The sequence below is a fragment of the Daphnia carinata genome, chromosome 10 (assembly GCF_022539665.2).
Source record: "Daphnia carinata strain CSIRO-1 chromosome 10, CSIRO_AGI_Dcar_HiC_V3, whole genome shotgun sequence".
Classification (NCBI taxonomy): Eukaryota; Metazoa; Arthropoda; class Branchiopoda; order Diplostraca; family Daphniidae; genus Daphnia; species Daphnia carinata.
In genome coordinates this window covers 1,775,951-1,800,523 of record NC_081340.1, presented here as the reverse complement: position 1 = coordinate 1,800,523, position 24,573 = coordinate 1,775,951, and the positions used below count along the sequence as shown (strand labels likewise).

At 38.1% G+C, this 24,573-nt stretch overlaps 7 protein-coding genes across 10 annotated transcripts; 5 read left to right on the top strand and 2 right to left on the bottom strand.

Annotated features, from left to right (window-relative positions):
* Positions 1–81: 81 nt before the first annotated feature.
* On the bottom strand, positions 82–3,686 carry LOC130700895 (uncharacterized). Of its 2 annotated transcripts, XM_057522904.2 has the most exons (4): positions 3,565–3,686; positions 3,301–3,503; positions 2,938–3,238; positions 82–2,850 (listed from the first exon to the last, which is right to left on the bottom strand). In XM_057522904.2, exons 2-4 carry the CDS (start codon positions 3,463–3,465, stop codon positions 314–316), a joined length of 3,003 nt encoding a protein of 1,000 aa, XP_057378887.1. In that variant the 5' UTR covers positions 3,466–3,503; positions 3,565–3,686; the 3' UTR covers positions 82–313. The 2 variants fall into 2 exon arrangements, with proteins under 2 accessions (XP_057378887.1, XP_057378870.1); XM_057522887.2 differs by having other exon boundaries at positions 3,301–3,660.
* A 1,807-nt stretch (positions 3,687–5,493) lies between these two features.
* LOC130701057 (uncharacterized) lies at positions 5,494–6,495 on the top strand. The gene is made up of 4 exons (XM_057523012.2): positions 5,494–5,727; positions 5,793–5,927; positions 5,993–6,239; positions 6,319–6,495. The coding sequence occupies exons 1-4, from the start codon at positions 5,548–5,550 to the stop codon at positions 6,414–6,416; spliced, it is 660 nt and encodes a 219-aa protein (XP_057378995.1). The 5' UTR covers positions 5,494–5,547; the 3' UTR covers positions 6,417–6,495.
* Positions 6,496–7,313: 818 nt separating this feature from the next.
* Positions 7,314–8,767, top strand: LOC130701066 (uncharacterized). The gene is made up of 4 exons (XM_057523024.2): positions 7,314–7,562; positions 7,999–8,133; positions 8,247–8,496; positions 8,609–8,767. Exons 1-4 carry the CDS (start codon positions 7,395–7,397, stop codon positions 8,701–8,703), a joined length of 648 nt encoding a protein of 215 aa, XP_057379007.1. The 5' UTR covers positions 7,314–7,394; the 3' UTR covers positions 8,704–8,767.
* A 262-nt stretch (positions 8,768–9,029) lies between these two features.
* LOC130700949 (F-box and WD repeat domain-containing 11-B-like) lies at positions 9,030–11,325 on the top strand. 2 transcript variants are annotated; one of them, XM_057522953.2, is made up of 9 exons: positions 9,030–9,136; positions 9,240–9,379; positions 9,595–9,723; positions 9,781–9,972; positions 10,034–10,171; positions 10,243–10,359; positions 10,412–10,701; positions 10,768–10,836; positions 10,903–11,325. In XM_057522953.2, exons 2-9 carry the CDS (start codon positions 9,248–9,250, stop codon positions 11,177–11,179), a joined length of 1,344 nt encoding a protein of 447 aa, XP_057378936.1. In that variant the 5' UTR covers positions 9,030–9,136; positions 9,240–9,247; the 3' UTR covers positions 11,180–11,325. The 2 variants fall into 2 exon arrangements, with proteins under 2 accessions (XP_057378936.1, XP_057378928.1); XM_057522945.2 differs by having other exon boundaries at positions 9,030–9,168; positions 10,903–11,324.
* A 166-nt stretch (positions 11,326–11,491) lies between these two features.
* Positions 11,492–13,117, bottom strand: LOC130702141 (arrestin domain-containing protein 3-like). The gene is made up of 7 exons (XM_057523806.2): positions 12,964–13,117; positions 12,753–12,893; positions 12,463–12,680; positions 12,210–12,392; positions 11,966–12,142; positions 11,614–11,800; positions 11,492–11,538 (listed from the first exon to the last, which is right to left on the bottom strand). The coding sequence occupies exons 1-7, from the start codon at positions 13,076–13,078 to the stop codon at positions 11,492–11,494; spliced, it is 1,068 nt and encodes a 355-aa protein (XP_057379789.1). The 5' UTR covers positions 13,079–13,117.
* A 353-nt stretch (positions 13,118–13,470) lies between these two features.
* Positions 13,471–14,905, top strand: LOC130701041 (3-hydroxyanthranilate 3,4-dioxygenase-like). The gene is made up of 5 exons (XM_057522987.2): positions 13,471–13,789; positions 13,846–14,008; positions 14,099–14,205; positions 14,285–14,639; positions 14,709–14,905. The coding sequence occupies exons 1-5, from the start codon at positions 13,707–13,709 to the stop codon at positions 14,877–14,879; spliced, it is 879 nt and encodes a 292-aa protein (XP_057378970.1). The 5' UTR covers positions 13,471–13,706; the 3' UTR covers positions 14,880–14,905.
* A 1,989-nt stretch (positions 14,906–16,894) lies between these two features.
* Positions 16,895–24,561, top strand: LOC130700920 (multiple epidermal growth factor-like domains protein 6). Of its 2 annotated transcripts, XM_057522914.2 has the most exons (59): positions 16,895–17,065; positions 17,157–17,213; positions 17,316–17,363; positions 17,431–17,472; positions 17,544–17,585; positions 17,713–17,754; positions 17,820–17,861; positions 17,939–17,971; positions 18,071–18,112; positions 18,192–18,233; positions 18,294–18,332; positions 18,402–18,443; positions 18,509–18,550; positions 18,625–18,657; positions 18,726–18,767; positions 18,839–18,880; positions 18,946–18,984; positions 19,057–19,098; positions 19,169–19,204; positions 19,276–19,314; positions 19,393–19,434; positions 19,507–19,557; positions 19,650–19,691; positions 19,768–19,806; positions 19,890–19,931; positions 20,026–20,067; positions 20,174–20,206; positions 20,282–20,323; positions 20,392–20,433; positions 20,513–20,551; positions 20,634–20,675; positions 20,738–20,812; positions 20,890–20,931; positions 21,002–21,043; positions 21,118–21,156; positions 21,222–21,263; positions 21,340–21,381; positions 21,450–21,482; positions 21,545–21,586; positions 21,657–21,704; positions 21,784–21,825; positions 21,907–21,945; positions 22,019–22,060; positions 22,147–22,185; positions 22,271–22,303; positions 22,398–22,439; positions 22,514–22,555; positions 22,638–22,676; positions 22,753–22,794; positions 22,868–22,909; positions 22,982–23,014; positions 23,075–23,116; positions 23,181–23,222; positions 23,309–23,347; positions 23,415–23,456; positions 23,520–23,561; positions 23,630–23,662; positions 23,733–23,855; positions 23,920–24,561. In XM_057522914.2, the coding sequence occupies exons 1-59, from the start codon at positions 16,952–16,954 to the stop codon at positions 24,364–24,366; spliced, it is 3,006 nt and encodes a 1,001-aa protein (XP_057378897.1). In that variant the 5' UTR covers positions 16,895–16,951; the 3' UTR covers positions 24,367–24,561. The 2 variants fall into 2 exon arrangements, with proteins under 2 accessions (XP_057378897.1, XP_059353336.1); XM_059497353.1 differs by lacking the exons at positions 21,907–21,945; positions 22,019–22,060; positions 22,147–22,185; ... (4 more) ...; positions 22,753–22,794; positions 22,868–22,909.
* The last annotated feature ends 12 nt before the right edge of the window (positions 24,562–24,573 follow it).

Below are 24,573 nucleotides of genomic sequence, written 5' to 3'. Positions count from 1 at the left end.
AAAAATTTAACAAGGCTGAGATTTCAATATGACATTCAATATCGAAAGGTGTATTGAAATGTCAGAAAACTTGCGGGCCGGGTTATCGAAGAAAACAAAAATTGCTGAGATGACAAATCCCAAAATAAGTTAACGACAATAACAGATCAAATTATTTCAAATGCTGTTTAAAACCTGAAATTTCTTGGTTGGACATCAAAAACAATCAAACCCAAACAATAACAATAGCAAAGAACGCAACCACGTTATTTCAAAGGAACATTAGAACGAAATGGCTGTCATACCAGGAGCAAACCATCGGTTAATCAAAGCATTATAACGTCAAGGATTTTTCTTGTTCTGTTTGTTGTACTTGATTTTTTATTGAAATTCGCTTCGATCGTTTTCCAGGAGGCGCCAATGCCCCCGGACTCTTCTTACTAACCCGAGCTATTGATCGTTTAGCCGAAGACGACTCGTTAATCGACTCCGTAACAGAAGGTGAAGCTTCCAGTCCTACTTCTACTGCATTCCCTATTTCTTTTCTACTTGGTGAACAAGTCATCAAACTTGGACCCGACAGTGCAGCTTCCAAAGATGCCAATTGCTTTAAAGACGATTCGTAGATTTCCGGGGTCTTCAAAATTGTCACAGAAATCACGCCATCTGACCCACGTAGAATGTCCGACACCTTTGCACTGTAACCTGTTACGGTCTTCTGGCCTCCGAAATACTTGGACGTAAATGCCTGAGCTTCTTCTTCGCTTGTAAATGTGCTGTACGTCATTGACTCTTTGGTTGAATGGAGGAAGAGCTCCACTGCAGGATGTTCCTTAAGGATTGCATCAGGTTGTTCCCACTTTAACATGGGGAATTTGAAGCGAACAAGCTGTTGAACCCGTGCGGCGCTCAAGGTGATTAACGTGGCTTCCATTGATGCTGATATTGGAACGGCCCAGATGTTGCTAGACGAAAGTATCGCTGCCAATAAAATTCTTGCCGCTTGATTTTTGGAATTTACAATCCTGTCTATTAGTATCTTAAGTTTCTGAGTGTCTTGCAGTTTCAGGAACGATACCATCAATTGAGCTGCAGCCTTTTCCAGAGCTTCAAACGAACATGTGTACTTGTTGGCGGGATCATCAAATTCCATTAGCTGACTTTCCAGTTTAGTTACAAGATCTACGTAGAAATCCCAGTATGGAGGTAGAGACTTAAGCAAAGTCACATCGGTTTGCTGAAGCCAACCGATCACAATTGATGGATGGCGAATGCTCAAAGATTTCAGCTGAAATAAAAGTTGAGTAAGTCGGCTGTACTCTGACGGTAGACCATCAATCAAAACCAGCATATTGATGCAAGTACCTACAACGCTATCTGTAGATTGCGATTCAGTAAGTTCAATCAAATAAAAGTTGGTCAGCATTCTGTAAACCTGATCACTGATATAGATTGCCGCTTCGAAGCACTGGCGGTGGAAGAGACAAGCCGCGAAATCTGCAAGATGTCCAGTCTGGCTTAGATCGAATGACGTTTTTTCGTTGATCAACGGCTTCAAGCAATCATTGACAATGCTAGAACTCCACGTGTCAAGCATTACAACCAATTCTGCTAGTTTGTCTGCCACTTCCTTAGAACAAATACCGCCTACAAAGGCGGTTGATTCGTTCGACATGGAACATTGGTGACAACGATAATTTGTTGTGTCAAAGCCAGTAAAGAGAAGACAGAGCAGCTCCAGACCACATTCCGGTAAGTTCCAAATCAAACAAAGATGAATCAAGCGAAGGGCCCTCTTGAATGCAACTTGCAAAGGGACTGTGATAGCTCTATCGCAACGCAGATCGCTACACTCCGACGAAGACGCAAACCATGACTTGTTCGGTTCCTTTTTGCATAGGGCTAACAAGTACAGCATTTGAGTTTTTTTCGTTTCGGTGAGGATAAGGGAAGAAACACTTTCCTTTGAAGCGTTCTCAACAACATCCAAAGCTTGATCTAATCCAAAACTGATGGCGGTAGAGAAGGTTTGATTCCTGGGCCACATAATGACGGCAGCTCGATCAAACGTGTGTCCGTCAAATTTTCCGCCGTGGTGAGGTGGATCGGAATGGAAAACTGCTTCATCAAATCCTAATAGCTCATCGGGAACGACAATCGAAAGCGGTGGCAATACGAGGCGACGATTCTGAAGATCCACCCAGTTTCCAGCCCAGTGTTCAACCCATTCGTTTTCGCGGAAATATTTAGGACTCTTTCCTTGGTTTTTTCTGATCAGATGCTCTCTTCCGGATGTTATCCAATCGTCTTCTTTATATCCTATGTATTTCGTGACGATCGCAAGGTGAACCTCGACAAAATCTCCAAGGATGGATAAAATGAGATTAACCGTGGAACGGTCAATGCCTTTCAGTGAGTTAAACGATAAATTTTGTTTGCAATAATCATGCTCCAAGGGCACAGCATACAGCTCTACTCGACAGTGATCAATTTTCTTCCAATCACTGAACAGATCTCTGAATTTTTGTTCATTCTTCGATAATTGTGCAACGGCTCCGGCATGAGTATCGTTCTGAGGTGATTGCCATATACGATACAATGGGCTGCTACAATCTTCACTCAACGGTAGGGCGATCCCTATGGTTGGATCTTTGTATCGTAGGTTAAATACGAAATCAATGCGAGAGCCTTTCGTTATAGGTTCCATCAAGGCTTGACAATCGTCATAAAACGCAGTCACATGAAAAGCGTGATGGCTATTTCGAGAGGTGTTGAATAATTTGCTTTGCTGTTTCCGATTTTTTAGACGGAAATCGCCACCGCGGAATCCACCCATAACAGGGATTTGTAACATAAGAGTTCCAAACGATCCTACGATAAATTAAAATAGTTGATTAATTCACTGACTTTTACTTATTTAATATTTTTTTATATGTTGTTTCTTTCTATTTTCTTTACCCGTCCATTTCGCGTTGTTTACAACAGAAGTGTAGCGTTTCGGCTCGACATCATAATTAACATCATCATTGGCTTCAACAGCCCTATAAAGGGAAAGATGTGACAGGTTTGCTTCCACAGATTCTATCCCTTGGCTGAATTCTTGGAAGTCTCTAAGAGACAAAGCAATTAGTTCATGCAGCAGAGATGCAGAGGAATCTGAAGGAGAGAATAAGATAATCTCTGATGCACCAATGCGGCACTCAATTTGCCAATTGCTCATTCCTATTTTTTCTCCCAATTCTTCAAGCAGGCTGAGGTGCTACAAAAAAAAATTTATAATGGTAAAATTTTGAACTGATTTAAAATAATAAACTTATTTACATTCTTGGATACAGGAACTGATATTTCATCACCAGTACAGAGACTAAAGGATGTCAGATAATTTTTTGGTGCAAGCTCGGATCCACTGGCACTAACAGGAAATTCGGTGCTGTGTTTGAGATCTTCAAGGGTAAAAATCACTTGTTGGCGGTGTGCATATGTCATCTTTGTGGCAGTATTGATTATTCTTCCAAATGATCTGGCTTTAGGGCTCATGCATTAGAACTATTAGGATTAAGTTGGTATCAACTAGAGTAATACTACCTGCAAAATATGGAAAAGAAGTTTATTATTGGGAAACCACTACGGATCTTCCTAAAATCTTTGGTTTATAATATTCCTGATTAGCACGAATTCACAGTGAATATTTAAAGAATTTAGACATTTTACGCACAGGTTTTATAAATCTGCCATAAAGAAATTTACGTAACCTACGAATTTCGTCGTTGTTAACAGATAACAATGGCCGATACGAAACCACGGCGAAACTATTTTGAACCTGGCTTGACCCAGCTGACCCCTACCGAGATTCCTTGCAACCCAAGGTCGCGACTCGCTAGTTCAACAGCAGAGACGAATGGTACAAGTTTCTGTTTTCGTCCCCTCACCTTGCAAGCTATTCTGTTAGTGATATCAAGTTGTTCAAATTATGTGCACAAGAGTTTTTCTTTGCATCCTCTATTACTATTGCTCTACATTTTTATTACCGACAGTTTACCGCAAAACAACTCATCATTCAAGTAAATGCATAGCCTACGGTAGTAACGGCCGGTCAACGTGCAACCCCTCCCGCCAAAAACAAAATTGCCAGAGGGTCGTAATACCTCAAACCGAGTTCCACTTTCCACAGCTTCTTTCCACCCATTCCAATTTCTTCGATATTGGCCATACCTGTGTCCTCTGGGGGAGAAACTGAGCAGCCAACGGAATTCCACTTTCCACAGCTTCTTTCCGCTTATTCCAATTATGTATTGGTTACCAAGCAGTGGAAAATGGAATCCGGTTTGGGGTATTGCAACCCTCTGGCAATCTAGTTTCAGGTTGCAGGAGGGATTGCGCGTTGACTTGGCGTTGCTACAGTAAGCCATGAGTAAATGTAATGTCTCTTAAATTGAGCTGTAATCTGTTTACAATGTTCAAAAAGGCACTACTGTTTTGGGTCGGCCAGTCAGTTTACTCACTCATAGTTAGCAGGGGAAGTTTTCCATAGAATAGGATAAAAGAAGTTGGAGAGCACTTGACATTTGGTTGTTGGTAACAGAATAATAAAATGTACAATGCCGTCATGTCATGGCAGTGAAAGATTGCTTCAAAAGCCGAACTAACCTCTATTATATGTCATAAAAATATTGCCACAGTAAAAGTTGCAGAAAGTTCTGTTTGACACTAGTTCCATTCTTAGTTTAATTGAAATGCGTGTTAAGAGGAAAACGAGTTTCACGATGAATCGTAGAGATCGTGCACGATACAACGTAAAGTGGACGAAAATCGTTAATTACCTGGCATCTCCAACCAGCTTACGTTGCAACAAATCAAGAGGTATAAGTACTTGGGGAAATTTACACTGCATAAACACGAGTTCTTTGTTCTTGTAGTGTCATAGTAACGTAGTGTTATTAAAATTTTTGACGGCCATGGCTTATAAGCTTTAAGTGGATAAAAATTTCTGCGCCGCATTGAGCAACCATCTTCAAGAGAAAATAAAGGCCAAGCATTTACAGATCCAGAAGTCAAGAACAAATAAGCTTCGTCTGCCGTAAGACTGGTTAGAAAGATAAAGCACGGCCACCAACCCAAGAAATCAAGTTAATAAATTTAAATGTTATTCACTAACTACAGACCTCATTTTGTGTTCAGCGTAAATACTTCGCCGATCAGAAAGTACATTTCTGAGCATCTTGTTGGTGAATCAGTCTCCAATAGTTGTCAATCATTTTCATCATTGACTGCCTTCTGGTAATAAACAAATTCGTTATTTAACACATTATAGGATTAGCTAAGAGGCCTATGCATATGGGTACTAAACCAAGATTTTAGCAAGATTATCATCCGACTGATATTCACTCCTAAATGCCACAAGGACTCTATAAAGCCGGGGGAAACACAGTAATTAAAACTGGTAGATAAGGATAAGTATTGCACAAGATGTCACCGAGCATTCTGTCGCTCGCTACCTATATAAACCTTAGATTTTTTAAACCCATGAATAGCTGTGAAGTTTGTTTTCAAAGTCAAGGGTAATTTTCAATGGAGCAGTCATTTTTTAAGTTGCTAGCTTTAGTGGTTTTGGTGGTAGTGATGGCACCAACCGCCATCGTCGGCCATGGTATGATGTTGAATCCACCTCAGCGATCATCGATGTTTCGATTCGGCTTTGCAGTGCCTCCAAATTACAACGACAACGGTCTTAACTGCGGCGGTTTTGGGGTAATAAATTTTTCTTTCTAAATAGGTGAAATTTAATTTGATTTGTTGCTTTTACTACACCACAGGTCCAGTACAACTCAGTGAACAAGGGCCGGTGTGGAGAGTGTGGCGACGAATGGAGTTTACCAAGACCTAGGCCGAACGACGAAGGAGGCCGTTATGGCACCGGAATCAAAGGGCAAACCTATCGCCAAGGATCAGTAAAATAATAACAAGTCCCCTTTTTGTTTTACGATAATATTAATTTTAGTTTTATTAAAATAAGGTTATTGATATCTCCGTTAATGTATCAGCCAATCACAAAGGCTATTTTGAGTTCCGGCTGTGTCCGAAGAATTCCGCCAGTGAACTAGTAACACAGGAGTGTTTGAACAACAACTTATTGACATTTGCAGATGGCACAACGAGGTATTACCTCCCATCGTCAACAGCCCAACCGTTTAATCCGCGAGTTCAATTGCCGGTTGGTTTAACTTGCGATAATTGCGTACTCCAATGGTGGTATAGAGCAGGTAATAAAGATTTCCCTCCAAACAACAAAAGACCGTCTTCCTTTGCTATGCTCATGGTGTGACACTTCTTTCTAATCAGGCAACTCGTGGGGCGTCTGCGACAACGGCGTTGGCGCTTTAGGTTGCGGAGATCAAGAGACCTTCGTTAATTGTGCCGATATAGCCATCCTTCCATAAATAGGAAAATACGCCATTGTTACTATACACTTTCATTGAACAACCCAGATTCAATAGTTCAAGTAAAGTATTTACATCGTCCTATGTTGCATGTCTCTGACTTCGTAAATTACAAATCAAGTATAGAACTTTTTGGCGTTTTCTAGGATTAGATCAGGAAAAAAAGTGCTTGTATTTGATTCGTTTTCGGTTACCGACAGAGCTATCAAAATCCAAAATGGCAAGTAGTGTGTTAAATATAGTTACCACCGAATTCAATTCTATGTTGTAAATCGAACTGTCTTCGGTATTATTTATTCATTCTTTTCATGCTATGTAACGCTTTTCAACGCACAAATCTTTGCTTACTTATCTAGACACCAATGAGATAGCGCTAAGTTTGGTACCTTCTTTGTGTGTGATTGTATCTCCTCACCTCACCACAAAACAAAAAATAAAGATAAACGTATCAGTAGTACACTGCCACCAGAAACATTTCATTTTGATTTTTATGTAACTCCAGACTATGACTGATGAGTTGAGTTTACCATTTAATTCGCGTTTAAATTCAACACCGGTTCCGATTTTCATAAAAATCGAATAAAAAAGCGTTGCTCCCAACAATTTGAAAAACAACACGCAAATTGCATACATCAGTTTTTTAGGTCATCATCTCCTCCGAAAAAGAGATCACTTCGTGTCGATCAATGTCTGGGGTAAGCATCGTGCTACGTGTATGCTTTATTGGAACCGGGAATGACTGACATTAGATTAACAGTTGGGTACAAACAGTCTCATGATAAAAAAATAAGCAAAACAAAATAAAATATACTTATTATACAAGCTGGTTAGATAAGAAACCTGACGTTAATCCCATAAAAAGCTTTGGGCAACTGAAACTAGCTCATCAGCCGTTTAAATTTTGTTCCCTAAGGTTCACTGCACATTGAGTTCTCCTAATTATTTTTCTAGCAGGAACCAATTTAGACAAGCAGCAACATGCAAGCATTTACCTTGTCCGTCTTCCTGGCTTTGGTCTTTTCAGCATCTAACGTAGTCGGTCATGGAATGATGTTCGACCCACCTCAGCGATCGTCTATGTGGCGATTCGGTTTCAACACACCCGTCAACACAGCAGACGATTTTCTCAGCTGTGGATACGTGCAGGTAGTACTTAAATCGATCCGCTTGACACACGATTTGCAGTGTTCTGTCAAACAAAAATTTCGAATAGAACAATGCAAAATTTTTATTCGTTATTCGTCGAATAACAATTTTCCTTATTTTTATTCGTTATTCTTGTTCGTTGTAGCTGCAAATTGAATCGTTTCGAATACAATTTCGAATATATAAGTTTATTTTTGTACGACATAAGTTCTTATTTTTATTGCTGTTTAGTATCAATATTTTCTATTTCTAATGGTCTTAATTCCATTTCTATTTGATATTTGGTTCGAAAATTTACTCATTTTTAATTACGCGACTATTATTTGTATTCATTTACAAAACGAATCAAGTTTTTCCTTATTCGACAGAACATTGACGATTTGCCATGCACAATCCATTAAAGAAGAATGTATAAATTGTTATTGACGATCAACAGGTGCAATACGATGATGTGAATCAAGGTCGGTGTGGTGAGTGTGGTGATATCTGGAGCGATCCTCGACCTCGCAACAATGACGAAGGAGGACTGTATGGCACAGGGACGATTGGTAGAATCTACGAACAAGGAAGTGTAAGGACTAGAAATTTAATTTTGAAACAACATTTCTAATACATTACATGTGCCATTATCATGTAATTTCAATTAGGCCCATTTTTTTTTCTTTTGTTTGTTTTTAATTTCAGCTAATTGATGTTACAATCAACCTAAACATCAGTCATATGGGATTCTTTGAATTCCGTCTGTGTCCTAAGACCTCGTCCGAAGAGTTGGTCACCCAAGAATGTTTGAACCAAAACTTGTTGACATTAGCGGACGGAACGACTCAATTCAACGTTGAGCAAAATTCCGTGGCAGTGGTATTCACAATTCAGGTGCAATTACCTGCTCAAATCACTTGTGAAAACTGCGTTCTGCAGTGGTACTACAGGGGAGGTAAGATGTTATTTTCCTTGCTTCTTGCTATTGCAATTGCATTTTATTTGTAATGCTGTTTGCAATTCGATTTGTTTCCTAAAAAATTTTTATACTTATGCGCGAATTGAAGGTAGCCGAATCGGAGATTGTGGGGATGGTACAACAGATTACGGATGCGGCGATCAGGAAACATATGTGAATTGCGCGGATATTGCAATTCTATAATAATTATGTATATTATTCTGTGTATAAATAATTATAATTATGATACACTTCATCGAAAAGAAAATGTTTCTAGTCTTTGCATAAAAATTCTTATCTGTCCGGAGTTACAACAACCACTTTTGTACCAGCTGTTTACCATACGTCAGTGACGTGATAATAAGGTGACGTTGTAAGCCCCCAAAATGATAACGGAAAATAATCCAACAACGTTTATTCTACACAGTCGTCGTCCTGGCCTACTGATTTGCGCATTGCATTCTTGCATAGGTTGGGTTTTTATGAAACAGGCAACGCTGGGTGGCTTATTTGCAGCCGGATTTTATGTTCCAAATTGTGTTTACTCTCTGGATTGAAACGATTCGTGTTGATTTTAATTTTTAGCAAATTTTTTAAAAGCCAGTTAATGGAGAATGACGAAAGAGATTCAAATAAGGTATCAATCTGATATCGTAAGTTCCCTCTCAAGTAAGTTTAACTTGATGGGATAGTGCTTATGCTACATTTACTAATATATGCTTCTATACATTTGCTTTCAGGACGTCTGATGAACGATGTGGTTGAAGAAATTTTCAATTACTTGGACTATGATAGCCTGAAGAATTCGGAAGCAGTGTCAGTTCAGTGGCGTGACAATATAACATATGGAAAAACATGGAAAAAGCTGTTAGAGAGAAATGTAAGGTTACATCTTTAGTATTTTGTTTTGTGTTGTAGTAACTAACTTGCATTAGCATGCTTTAGAATAGCATTGAATATACTTAGCCAGAGAATTATTGATTTCACCTTTGTTGAGGTAATTAGTGCCCCATATCTAACCAGTCCGAGATATGAAATGTTAACATATCTTAATTTTGAGGAATTAACACCAATATTATCATTTTGTTATTGTAGCTAAGGTTGTCTGTGGAATGGAGAGACATGCTAGAAATTTTGGCTTTAAAATGGTCTCTGGATTCTAGTGTTCCAAAAAGTTATATTCGTTGCCGTACCCTATGCCAGCAGGTGGGAAACTCTGTGTCGGTAGGCTTTTTTCTAGAATAATTTCTTAAATCATAAGGCTACCAATGTTCTCTGCAGAAACTACGGCGGAATTGGCTAGAAGGTCGGCACTCCAAGAATGAATTTACGGATTTTAGTCAACCTGAAATTGAAAGTATTTTTTGGATACGAGGAAGTCTCAATTTTGAAATGAACAAAAGGTGGATTGGCAGAGGTCAACGCGATGGCAGCATAAGATTTTGGAATAGATGGACGTTGGAAACGAGCGCTGTAAGTTAACAACTTGTAGCACAATGTTTCACGACTGACAAGAAATAATTTTGTTTTAAAGATTTTTCAACCGTTGCTGTTGACCAACCGTCTTCTTGGATGCAACACGGTCCGTTGCCTGCAGTTTAATGACGACATCGTCGTTGCTAGTTACTTTGGAGGTTCTATTTGCATATGGAATGTACATACCACAGAATTGGTAAGCAGTTAGTTAAACAAAAGCTGCTACTTCCGTTAGTGATTTTTCCTTTTTAATCTTTTTCGCAACAGCTTCAGGTACTTGACGAGATGGACGTTGCCAATTACGAATCTCACTACATTCCGGTGAATGGTCTCAGTCTTGGCGGTTCACCAGGAAATTATTGGCTGCTTTCTTGCTTGTCGTCGGTAATTCTCGTAACCCACTGAAACTATTGTCATTAATAATAATGCTTTGTAGCCAACAGAACAAGACTTTATCACCCTTCGGCTGATCAAGTCTCCCTCCGAAGAGATACCCATAGTACACCGAATTGTACTCGACCAAAAACTTAGAGTCCTACAGCTTTTCGTAAACGATGCATATGTCTTGCTCCTCATAAGTGATACCGAGGCCAAGTGTGACCAAATACAAATACGGTCCACCGCTTCCATGGAGATCCTTAAAACCATCCAAATCCCATATTCGGAAATGGGCGTGTTCGACTATAGAAAGGGATTGCTATTGGCTGGCTCTCGTTACGAAATCCAGTAATAATTTCCTGTACTGTAATTAAGAATTTTCTAATTTTACGCTGTAATTGTTCTCGCGCGCAGGCTGTGGGACACGGAGACTACAACTTGCATAAGGAGCGTCCGAAGCAGCAGTTCCATTGTTTTCGTCAAGTACGTAAAATTATTCTTTTCAGACAGTTTTTATTTATGAAAGTCTTCATTTTATCGACAATACAGAATCATATCGGATAAATATTGGGTCAGCTGTAATACGTCGGGTAAAATTGAGGTTTGGGATCTTAAATACGCCTTAAATCCCACACATCCACGCTCGCTGTTGCTGTACCAGTTGGATGCCACAAATGTGCATTGCCCTCTTCTTTGTCCAGTTGTTCGAGCAGACGAATATCAGATTGCATTAATTCCTTGTCGTGCCAAAGATTATTCAGAATTACATATCATCGATTTTCTTCAGTTGGATGAGAAGGCAGCCATTGACCGTCCTGTTGATTGATGAAGGACTCACCCTTAGCTAAATGTGAATGAAACTATTTGGTGATTTTGTTTTAACCTGATTCCCGTAACGGTGTCTTTTAATTATGTGGACATTGGCAATGTGATTTCCCGTCCAATGACTCGATTGTAAACATAATTTTACTGGAAAAAATTACAATGATTTCAATATCATCTCGTCCTCGTAAAACAATTGGTATGGTAGACTAGAATTGAGGTCTTTTATTTGATACTTAAAATCTTATGAAATTTCAATAAGACATGCATTTAGAAAAAAGAACATGTGACTAGCAGTAGTCTACAACTTCACTGCCTATCGTGCGTCTCCGACTTGAACAATTTCTTCGTAACTCGGTGGAGCTAGCCGTAAAAGAGTAAAATAATAAAATTTTTAATTGTAAGCAAAATAGATTGCAATGCAACTACACAACTTACGAGCAGACGGGCGAACCCATTCACTTCCACGGACGTCAGGGATCGTCCAATGATCAAGAATAGGTACGGAGTTATTTGACACTGTGGTTGTGCTTGGGACCGTATGAGAACGGAGTGGGATCGTACCGATCACCAGATCAAGGTTGATGGTCACGTTAATCGACAAAGTACCAGGGTCAACTATATACTATTTACCCATAAAAAAAAGTAAACGTTACTTATAACGTAACTTTGTAAAAAATGAACTGTTTCCTAGAACACTTCATTTAAGATGAAAATTTGAAATCTATACTATCGTTTCATGATAAAATTATCAATAAAACATGTTTGTTTTTAAAATCAAACGGCTCACTTGAACTTGGTATGATATATCCATGATTCCGCAAAACGGCAGGGTAGAAGGTGGTACTTGAGGAACAACGAATTTTACGTTATCCATAACATCAGTTTCAATAAAGCTTTCGTGAATGTAAGCTTTTAGGACTTTAGATTCGCAGTTCGTTTGCCCTTCAGCGATAAACTTGGTAATCTGCAACCGCCAGCCGCCATTAAAATGCATTGATGACGAATAAAGCACCTTATAATGCGTAACCAACCTGAACAAGTTGAGCTTTAGAACCTCGCATCGATATACCACTCTCGTTATCGGTATGTGCGTGCAAAATGATCGTTTCTCCCGGTACGTAGCCAGCGCGTTCGATCTGCGCTTGTGCAGAAATGGGGGCCGATTTGCAACATAATAAACCAAGTGTTTTTGACTTGATTTTTTTTACTGGTAGCTATATGGAATTTCATTTTATGAGTAATTTTTTTTTTTAATTCACTAGTAAACATTTATAGAAGTTATACCTCTGTCTTGGGCATGGTATTGAGATCGACGATTGCATTGACAGTCAGATTGCTGTTGCAAACGTATTCTCGCTTTAGCCAAGTACGCTGGGCGACAGCTTGAATATTATAGCGAATATGGCCGTAAGGTCCTTCGAACGACGGAGGGATCTGCGTTGGCAGAACGAAGGTGAACGGATATTGATGGTGACCTGCCGCCAATTCGACAGCATGCTGCCCTAAGAAAGCACAACATGATGTTCTCAATTGTTTTCCTGTTGATATTTTTACTGTTTTCATTTCACGTTTACCTGGATTGACTAGTGAGAATTTGAAATCGAAATATTGTTCTCTCGCGCAGTAAAAGTCACATCCTGTCGAATTGTAAGTGTTTTTCGCATCTTTCCCTGGGATACGAACTTCTGCCACTCCACTGCAATCAACTTGAATACCTTTTGGAGAGCACTCCAATTACCTTTTTATACGCATTTTTAAAAATTAATATTATATCTAAATAATTACCTCTTATAGTTTCACTTTTGGCATTTGATACGTGGACAACACCGATAATAGTTTGACCTGGGTAAAAAATCCCATTACGGTTCTCCAACACGATCTCAAAACGTTCGAATCCCATGACTGAAGCTAAATAATAATGGGGAAGGCTGTATTCTGCTTTGAATACATCAACGGCATTACGACGTTTTGCTTCATAAAGGGTAATACGAAAAGTGGATGTGCAACAAGAAAAAACAACGACAGATGGCGAAATTCCGTGCGGTAATTTATTCTCTTCGTTGTTTCTTCCAAGAAAAAGGAAGCCACTTTTCTAGTAGAGATTTTTCAGAGATAATTTTCGATTTGTCTTCTCATAAGTGATAACCATAAACTTAAAAAGTATGTATTGGTGCCCCTGCCACAGAATGCAAAACACTTGGATGTTAAGCGTAATTAATTTTTTTTTCTCAAGAGCCAGAACACTTTGCTGCTGAACTCTTGAAATTGCATTCCATTTCTATTCGCCTTTATTGTACACGTGGCCTCGCAACGCCAAATTTGAAAGCATGCATTGAGAGAGGATGGGCGATCAAGACCTTAGGCGATTGTTCCCTGAGATTTTCTCCTTTTTAACCTTGAGCGGTGGGACTGTTTGTGACGGTGAAAATATTTCAGGGTCTCTGTTTCGGTAAAGCAAATATGTTTTTGTGCCAGTCTCGTCCCGAGAGCTGTAAGTCGAGTGAAGTGCACGAATATTACAGACGAAAATGGCGGCCGAGTGTTATAACATTAATGAGTGGATTGAGGAAAATAAAGACTTTTTCTTGCCGCCTGTTTGCAACAAACTCATGTAAGTCAACCATGATGTGATTGCCATAAAACTAGTGTCAGTTTCCATTTGTACAGGCATGAACAGCAATTGAAAGTTTTCTTCGTCGGAGGGCCCAACCAACGTAAAGATTTCCACCTGGAAGAAGGCGAGGAATTATTTTACATGAAAAAGGGAGCAATGGAGTTAATTATACAAGAAAAAGGGAAGTTTAAAACAGTCCCCATTCAAGAGGGTGAGGTAAGAAATACAAATTGTTGGTGCCGGAAATCCCCATTTTCGACGTTTTCTTCACACAAGTTTTCTCATGTTTTTTTCATTTTACACAAGATATTTCTATTGCCGGGAAAAATTCCACATTCACCTCAAAGGAAAGAGGATACCATTGGATTGGTCATTGAAAGAGAAAGAGCTACACATGAACTAGACTGCCTGAGGTGATTGAATTGTTTCCAGCCTTCCTTTTGTTTGGAAAAAAATCACTCGCTGACAGTTGAGGGAATTTTGCCTTTTCAGATATTTTGTGAACGACTCAACCGAAGGGCTTTTTGAAAAATGGTTCTATTGCGACGATCTAGGTGTTCAGCTAGTGCCCGTCATCAAAGAATTTTTTGCATCGGAACAATGCCGAACGGGCCGTCCTATTCCGGGAACTATTCCGGAGAATCCGCCTTACAAACCAGATTCCAACCGAGAGGTGGAAAACCCTTTCGACTTGAAAGGCTGGCTTGCGTTACACCGAGCTGAAATCCAGAAAGAAGGCAAAAAGAAGCTGTTTGACAACATTAATTATCAATCGGACATTGTTGTTTATGGCAAAGGAATCGATGACTTTCAAGCCACCACCTATGAAACATGGTTGTGGCAATTGGTAATATTTAAAAAAATATTTGCTGTTTTTTCTTTTATTGCAAATTCGATTCACTCCATTTGTACACAGGAAGGAGAATCATCTGTTACTGTAAATGGCAAAGAAATAACTCTCAAAACCGACGACAGCCTTCTCGTTCCGTCAGGAGAAGCGTTCAAGCTGACGCGCCAGTTGGATACCTGTTTGATCATGTCTGTTGCCATGCCAACGCCAAAGAATAATATGGAGAAGCTTCTTTGAAACTAAAATAAAAGACAGGTCATAATTTTTGGGAAGGTATGTTTTCGATTAATCATTCTTCTCGTTGTAGTTTTGTGCCATCCGTTTCGGCCTATTATGGCATTTATAGATGCATGCCGTATTACATTTCTGTAATTTCGTTAGTTCTATAAGTCTATGTTCATCAATTTATTTGCTATGAATGAAAATGAGAATGATACGAAATGTCAGCTTGCATAAATAATTACATATTCACTGAATTTTTCCAGGAGACATACAATATTATCGAGAAACAAAACGTTTGCTTGGCGAGTGTATTACGGTAATGCCATGGCATTGTGGTTAACACCTTGGCGTGAGGCGGTGAAAGTCAGTGGTTCGAGTCCATGGATATTCTAAATCTTACAAACGGTAAAAATGCTTCTCATAGTACAAAGGGTGTATTCATAATGAGTACCTCCTCCCCAGATATGAGAAATATCATCTTAAATCAAACTGCATTACTACCAAATTCATTCAATATATGAAAGAGGAAATGTAATTGATATCACATTTTTGGTGCTGGTTGTCCGTTTATGGGCCTCTGGCGGTTACCAAATTTCAATGTATTTAGTTCTCTAGTTATAAAATTTAGCATGCACTTCAAATTAATTAGAACGCTGGGCTAAATTCGGTTCTTAGCCGTTAGCCCTGTTTTTGTGTAGACATCTGACCAAGATGTATTTGTCAACCAACCCGTCTGTCACATAAAACGTTGGGGATTCACATCGTTATAGGTTCGAATCACTCAGTGGAAAGAGATTGGCTTGTTCTGGGTCAATTCTTAGACTTAAATTGAGTGAAATCAAATGTCCTATTCCACCCTGGATGCAGCAAACATCTGAATGCCAGAACTAAATTAAGGACCACACATTTTCATTTTGTGTTATATAAGTTCGCTACATTTGTCGGTAAGACTTAGATTTAATTCCGTTATTTATCTTCCCATGACCTTTATCCTTTGCTTAAAACATAAGATAGACGAATACGTATCGGTGAAGCAATCATGAACGAAGGCGTATTGGGAGTTTCATTTTGCTGAATCATTTCTTAACTCTCGTTCCATAGACAACTGCTTCAATTTTCTTTAGAATAGTTCTGATAAATATTCTTCAGAAACCACGAGCTAACTTGTTTAGTTGGGGCGATGATTGAGCTACATTTCTAAGACGCATTTACTGCATGTGACGTCGTACTTGTCATGACACTTTTTTCGTCTTCTTCTACAAAACAGAAAATGTATTTATTTGTTTTTAAAGTTTTAAAAAAAATAGCTCAAATTCCTTGTAGGTTACAGAGGACAACAGCTGTTCTGACGAAACTTAACTGGGCAAGGACGAGATAAACTTTGGCGCGATAGCGTTGACCCACGCCTTTCGAGAACAACCAACGGAAAGCCAACGAGATCCGGCTTATTAATTAATGGGTAATCATCCTTTCATAGTTTATTTAGCAATGTTTGCTTTTCCAATAGCCCATGATTTATAAAAAGTAGGCCTATTTAATATTTTTGCAATTCCCTAACTTGTATTTAAAAACAAAGGAACGCAATGGGGGGTTGCCACTTTAAATATGAATGGCAACATTAAAATGAATTCATTTTGATAGTTTAGTTATATAAGCGGTGGTGGACTGGTGGACTGCCCCGTTGCAAAACGATTGGTGGCACAGAAAAAGAAATGTGCGTCGTAAGAAAACGATTACTTGCTTTAGTACATCCTCTCGAAACATTTGAAAGAAATCACAGAAAGCAAAAAAAGAAAAAAAAGAAGAAGGCGTACCATCAGTTTTTATCAGTTGCTTTAGACAAACATCCATCCGAAGCCTCTAGACAAATAACGACTCAACAGGATACTCGAAAACTTGACCGATCGATTTCTTAGATTGGCTGCCGAAGATGATGTGGAAATACAGTTTCGACTGTGCATTTTTGGAGAGAGAGGCGGGCCGGGTATATAAAGCGAAAATGAAGATGTGTAGCTTCAGATATTGGTCCGACTACAAGAGACCATCCAACCACGAATTGGAAGAATTTTTTGAAAAGTTAATTTTGAATGAACGCCATGAGCATTGCGAAAATTCTCATTTTGATTGCTGTCTGCCTGGCAGCGATTGGGAACGCCCATAACTGCCCCTACAGTCATCGTTCCGGGGCTAATCCTCATCATGTGAGATTTATAAATTTTTTGTATTTTTATTCTTATGGCATCTTCTTGAAATACGTTACGAGTGAAATGTGATTTTCTTTAAATAATTTAGGGCCATGGTGCCATTGGAGGAGTTGAAAAGGGTGCAGGATGCCCTTACGGATATTCGGTAAGTTTTAAGCAATAATTAATAAGAAATAGAATTCAACGTATTTTTTTTTTAATTTTTTATTTTTTTTTATTTTTATTTTGTTTGTTTTTGAAAATAAAGAAATCCGTTGGTTCCAGAAGCATGAGCAAGTGTCCTTACGGATATCCGGTAAAGATTTTTGATTTTATTAATAAAAATTCGATTCACAATGCATGTGTGTTTTATCATACGTCAGAAATCGGGATTCAACGATGGACAATGTCCTCACGGCTTTAAGGTGAATTATTGTTTTTATCATGCTCACAGTGCAATTTTTTTTTAAATGTTGATTCAATCAATGTTTTGCAGAATAACGATCCTGGAAGTGGATGCCCATGGGGATTCAATAAGGTCTGTTTTTTTGTTCAATAGTTTTATTTATTAACATGCTGGACCTTCTGATACTCTATGTCGTATTTGTCTTAACATTTGGTCTACTGATGATCATTTGAATATGTTTCCCTTTGTACGTCTATAGCAATCATCGGTAAGCGGAACGAAATGTCCATTCGGATATACTGTAAGTAATGATTATTCATTCAGTAAGACATCAACCACTGACATTTCGTCTTTTATTCGTTATAGAGAGATTTTGCATCAAAATCCGGATGCCCTTACAACTTTGAGGTATTATACTAGTTTTTAGCTTACCATGCATTATTAATAGCCAATGTGCTAACCTTTTGATCTATTTGATATTTCAGAAATCAAGCCAAGGATGCCCTCTCGGCATCAAGGTATGAATCCAGCCATCGAGTTTACCACATTTCCCTTCCGCTCGAAAGAATTCAGATATTGTTAATTGATTTATTCAATTGATCCGTTTTTTTTTTTAGAAACAAGAAGTTGAAGGATCCAAATGCCCTTACGGATACAAGGTAATTAGAATCTATTCGCATTTGAAAATCATTACAGATACAATGAAGCTTATTGACATCCCCTTTTTATAATAATTAGAAAGAGGCGATTGGAGACGGAAAATGCCCAGCTGGTTTCTCCGTAAGTGTCATTGCCAGTTAATTGATGTTTTCAATCGTTTTAAACTGGCTATCTTTGTAGGGAGTTTCTACTGGAAATGGATGCCCAATTGGCTTCAAGGTATTCATTTTAAATTTGAAATAACTGCTCATTCTGTTCACATTTATACATTTTTACGTGTGGCCGCAGCGCAATCAAGTGGACGGATCTAAGTGCCCCTTTGGATACACTGTAAGTGTAAAACCATATCCCCTACATCTAATAATAGCCAACCACTTATCTGAATTTGTCTGTAGGCTCTCGATGCAATTGCGAATGGCTGCCCATTCGGTTTCAAGGTAGAACCGTTTCCCTAATCAGTGTAATTAAATTTCTTTATTATTTCGTCGATTTTACTTGTTTGATGATGCAGAAAAATGCAACAGGATGTCCACTTGGTATCAAGGTAAACCGCCTACCTTCATAATTCATCCGTATTTAACATTTTAAAAAACAATTTGTTTTATAATACAGAAAGGACTGGTTGCAGGATCCAAGTGTCCCTACGGCGGAACTGTAATATTCGAATTAAATCGTTTCTAAAACACATTAATTCTGAAATATTTCGATTTTTATTTTGCACGTAGAGAGAAGCTGCTGAAGATGGCGTTTGTCCATTAGGTTTTAAGGTATTTATCTTTTATTCCTTGCCTCTTTAACACTCAGTTTCGAATGATTTTTGTTTTATATATAGGCTAGCGGTTTCGGAAAAGGATGTCCATTTGGAATTAAAGTATGTGCCAACAGAGAACTCAAGTCCTAAAATAATTATCACTTAAATTCGTGTTTTGAATGAATTTTAAAGAAACAACAAATTGCTGGCACCAAATGCCCATATGGATTCAGCGTACGTTTGTCATTGTTATATTGAAAATGAAAATGATTCTAACCTTATTTGCAATTTTCACATTTTACAGAAGGCCATCGCTCAAGGTTGTCCACACGGTTTCAAGGTATTCATAGCAATTATTTTCTCCTATGAATTCATAAAATTTGACATAAATTTTTTTTTCTTCAAATGAAGAAATCTGCTAATGGTGCTGGATGCCCTTATGGCTTTAACGTGAGAATCGTTTTACGCCTACACCCCAACTACGAAATTTCAAGCGTTCAATTATTATTCATTTATTAAATCAAATAGAAAGCTGTTGCTCCGTTCACTAAATGCCCTTACGGCTACATGGTAATTTTACCTTCTTTTCAATCACATCCCTTTAGACTCATTATTACAACAACGTCATTCAATGAATTTTAGAAATCCTCCGGCATCCGATCGAAAATGAGCAAATGTCCATATGGATATCCGGTTAGTATTTCATATTTAAATTTCAACAAAACGTGCCAAAAATATTAAATAGTATCGGAGTAGCTATTAATCTACTCTTTTTATTCCAACAGAAATCTGGTTTCAACGATGGAGTTTGTCCCCACGGATTTAAGGTATGTTCACGTAGCGCAACTTATAAATAATCTTATGTCTAAAAATGCTTTCGTTTTTCTCCTTATTTTCATATAGAAAACGGGGTCTGGTGCTGGTTGTCCATGGGGTTTTAAGGTAAAACCAGCGGAACCGATCAATGTTACGAATATTATACATTTGAATATTAACTATTAATTAATTTTTTGGATCCGGAATAGCAATCTACCGTTGCGGGAACAAAATGCCCATTCGGATATAATGTGAGTCTGTTACTAACACGTCCGAATTCCGTTCTGTTTTTAAGCATTCACGAAAATTAGAAAAATATTAATTTATCTTTTTCTTAAATTTTAGAATGCTTTGGCTTCAAAATCAGGCTGTCCCTATGGTTTTAAGGTAACATATTTCATTCGCAAAGAATACAGACCAAAGCCACAAACACAGTGAATTAAAGAATATTGTATAGAGTTTAGTTAAACTACAATGTTTTATTGTTTACTAGAAATCCGATAAAGGATGCCCATTGGGTGTTAAGGTAATTCAGAGTACATCTAGAAGATTTGTGATTCATTGTCTAAATATGTTTGCTTTTTGATTCGTGAATTTCTAGAAAGGACTCGTCGAAGGATCAAAATGCCCCTTCGGATACAAGGTCACTAAACTTCTATCTAAATCGTTTAACTCTAACACTAATATATTTTTATTATTTTTAATTTATAGAAGGAATCCATCGGTGATGGCAAATGTCCTGCTGGATTTTCTGTACGGCCAACTTCCAAATTTTTTTTTTCCTATTTCTAGTCTGTAATCTTTCATGTTTTGGATTATCATTCATTTTCAGGGAGTCGCAACCGGAAAAGGTTGTCCTTTAGGCTTCAAGGTACGCAACTAATTAAACTTGTGTAACTACTTCATTCGCTGTCACTAACAGTTACGAATCTTTTGTTCATTTCCTTGTACAGCGTCAGTTGGTTGAAGGATCTCAATGCCCGTTCGGATACACTGTAAACTTACACTTTAAATATAATTATGTTGACAGACAAAAACTTAATTTTGCATATTTTAGCGAGAAGACGCAGCTGCGCCAGGTTGTCCCCATAACTTTAAAAAGGGCGTTTCCGGATGCCCACTAGGAATCAAGGTATTTGTTAACGAATATGACATTTAACAACTAACTTTTTATATCATTTAATTCTACGAATCATTTCTTTTTTTCAGAAGGGACTCGTTGCTGGATCGAAATGCCCCTACGGCGGAACTGTAAGTTAATAACGTGAAACAAAAATATGGGCATTATATTTACAACACATTGAAACACATTTTCGCACAGTTTGAAGAGGCTAATGACGGCAAATGCCCTTTTGGATACAAGGTGATTTACAGCCATCATATTAATTGTGTGATATCTAACTGACTATTTTTTAAACTAATATTCGTTGTTAATAGCCAACTGGTTCTGGTAACGGCTGCCCCTACGGTCTGAAGGTAAAAAATTGCAGTTACTTCAATACTTGACATTTGAATCTCATTGATTTTATTTTCTTTATTAGAAACAAATGGTTGCCGGAAGCAAATGTCCCTACGGATATGGCGTATGATTTCTCACCCAAAAAATATTTTATATTGAATTGATGATTTTTAAGCGGTTTTCATTTCTTTTTCTGACAGCCAAGTGATGTTGCAACAAACGGATGTCCGCATGGCTTCAAGGTATGCGTTAAAGTGAAGAAAATCGAATTTCAACTTTGCATACTAAACATTTGTTTCTTTTCCTACAGAAATCTGATTCTGGATGCCCTTACGGCTTCAGCGTAAGTCGATAATATAGTGAATCTTTTTAGTTATAGGGATCACAATGTTTGTTTACATTTAGAAACCAACTGATGCTGCCCATAAATGCCCATACAGCCACTCGGTAATTTAAATCATCTTAACGTGATTTCATAGCATCTAACATTTGATTTTGTTTCTCATTTCTTTTATAGAAATTAGTCAGCTACAAGAGCAAGAGCAGATGTCCCTACAGATACCCGGTTAGTAGATGATTAACTATTTCTAAATTTGTCAAAAATTGAATTTTAAAACATTCATTGAAATTGTTACATGAAACAGAAATCTGGATTCAATGACGGAAACTGCCCTTACGGATTCAACGTAAATTTTCATTGTTTAAAACGTTCTTTTGAATGTATCGCACTTACTCTTATTTTCGCACGTTGCTTTTGAATATCATAGAAGACCGGATCTGGCGAACCGTGCCCATTTGGCTTCAAGGTAAGATTTTCAGTAACTCTTTAACGATAATAATGAAGCTATTAACTAAACTGTATTTTCTTTAATTTTCCAGCAATCGTCAACGGAAGGCACACGTTGCCCGTTTGGCTATTCTGTGAGTAAAATTTGTTTTTGTAATAGTTGTCACTTCAATCTAACCAAACGTGAAAGGAAAGTGATAACCATATACCTTTGACGCAGGCATCGGCAATCAAACCTGGATGTCCCCTCAATTTCAAGGTAAAATTAGGCTGGACTGTAATAAAAATTCAAGCTGATCAGTATGCTCAAATTTACTAAATTGTTTGTGTTTTTTATTGAATAGAAATCTGATTCTGGATGCCCACTTGGTGTTAAGGTAAATCATTCTATTTCACTATTCTCTTTTTTTTCTTTTTGATTGTATCACGTCAAAATATTTAATGAACTACCCTATATCAACTGGACTACAGAAAGGACTAGTGGAAGGATCGAAGTGTCCCTTTGGTTACACGGTGAGCCAATTCCTTTACAATTTAAACCAAATTATTTTAATTATAGTTAAAATAACTTGTTGGCTATCTAACAGAGAGATGCGGCCACCGATGGTAAATGCCCGCTCGGCTTCCAAGTGAGTTTAGCAACACCTTAGTTTTTTTTTAGAAAAAAAGAAATCAACTTATTCAAATATGTGATTATTTCCGATATTATAGGGAACTGGTTCCGGAAAGGGATGCCCTCTAGGACTCAAGGTATAGTATAAACGAAGGAAGATACTGGTACTTTATGTTTCGTATGAAAATATTTTAAATGTTTTAATTGAAATAGAAACAATCGGTGGAAGGAACCTCATGCCCCTATGGATATACTGTAAGTTTAGATCACTAGAGCAAGTTTCGTTTTAAGAAAAAAAAAACTAATTGCTGGATTTTATTCATCACAGAGAGAAGCAGCTGCTGCATCAGGTTGTCCTTACGGATTCAAGGTATAAAATTAACGGCATCATTCGCGTTAGCGTTTCCCAAATCTAAAAAAAAATGGTTTTTTGTGTTAACAGAAAAATGCTGGTGGATGCCCATTGGGGCTCAAGGTATTAAAAAGGCGTAAATTAACTATGATGCAAATTTAAACTGACGTATATGAATTTCAGCGAGGATTGGTCGAAGGCTCGAAATGCCCCTTCGGATTCTCGGTGAGTCAAATAAGATAACACGCTCCAGTCATGAGTATACTAATCATATTTTCAATATTTTTAGGTCGCTCAATCAACCGATGGCAAGTGCCCCTTAGGTTTTGGGGTAGGTCATGCAGTCAAGATGATTCTGAATTTACTTTACCTGTAATAACATTCCATCATTTATTTATTTGTTCATAAATCGTATAGTCTTCAGGTTCTGGTCATGGCTGTCCATTTGGAATTAAGGTGAACCCCATACTTTTTTCATTTACCAATCGTTCAAAGTAATAAGCGTACCTTTCGTTTATGACAGAAACAAATGGTTGCCGGAAGCAAATGCCCTTACGGATACACGGTAATTCATTTTTAGTACCCAAAATAATTAACATGATGACATTGATTTATTTTTGTAATACAGCGTAACGATGCTTCAGCTAGTGGTTGTCCTCATGGCTTCAAGGTAACTATTAACACTCTAAATGATCGAAATAAATTTCCATACGATCGTTTGCCTTTTTTTCCCCTAAGAAATCCGCCAACGGCTGTCCTCTCGGAATCCAGGTAAACACATTTATTATTGGCATTAAATGTATGAAACAAAATCTAATACAAATCGTTAATCTTTGCATAGAAACCATCATCCAGTTACCATCACTCTAAGGTTGGATCAAAATGCCCTTACATTAGAAAAGGATCTAAATGCCCATACAGTCAGCAGGGAGTCAAATGCCCTTACGGCCATCATACCGTCATGGTACACAGCACCAGAATCGATACATTTCAAACAATAACATCATAAACTTTCACTGTTTTTTCAGCCTCAAACACGTGAATACTCGATGAAGGACGAAGATCGTGCTTTGATCAAGGCCACCTGGAAAGTCGCCAAGAAAAATGGAAACATTGCACCAAAAGCGTTCATCCGTTACTTCAAACTGAAACCCGAAACCCAAAAGAAGTTTGCCGCTTTTGCTGACGTCGATCTGGCTGATTTGCCCACCAACAATCACTTCTTGAATCAAGCGTATACCTGCCTGGCCGGCCTCAATGCATACATTGACAACCTGGGCAAAAACCCGAAAAGCTGTCCTTACCTCAACTCGCCCGCCTTCAAAGACGTGAAACCCGACGAGCTTAAATTATTTGGTGAAGTCATGTTCAATGTCATGGAGGAAGAGCTTGGACAATTGTTTTCCACCGAAGCCAGAAAAGCCTGGAAAGATGGTTTGAGAGCTTGCGACGTTGCTATTCGCAAGTCTCGTTAAAGCGTAAATCGACTCGTCTTTGAACTCTTTCCCGACATTAATGTTCTCTTTCAAATTTCTTTCAAATATTTAGGGTGTAGCTTTTAAGTTTTAAATAGGGAAAAAATACACATCTAACTGGCGCAAATCTGGTTTGATGGGAAGAATGTTTGAAATCCATCAATTCTAAAAATAGGAATGAAAAACGAAATCAGTTTTCAGTAATAC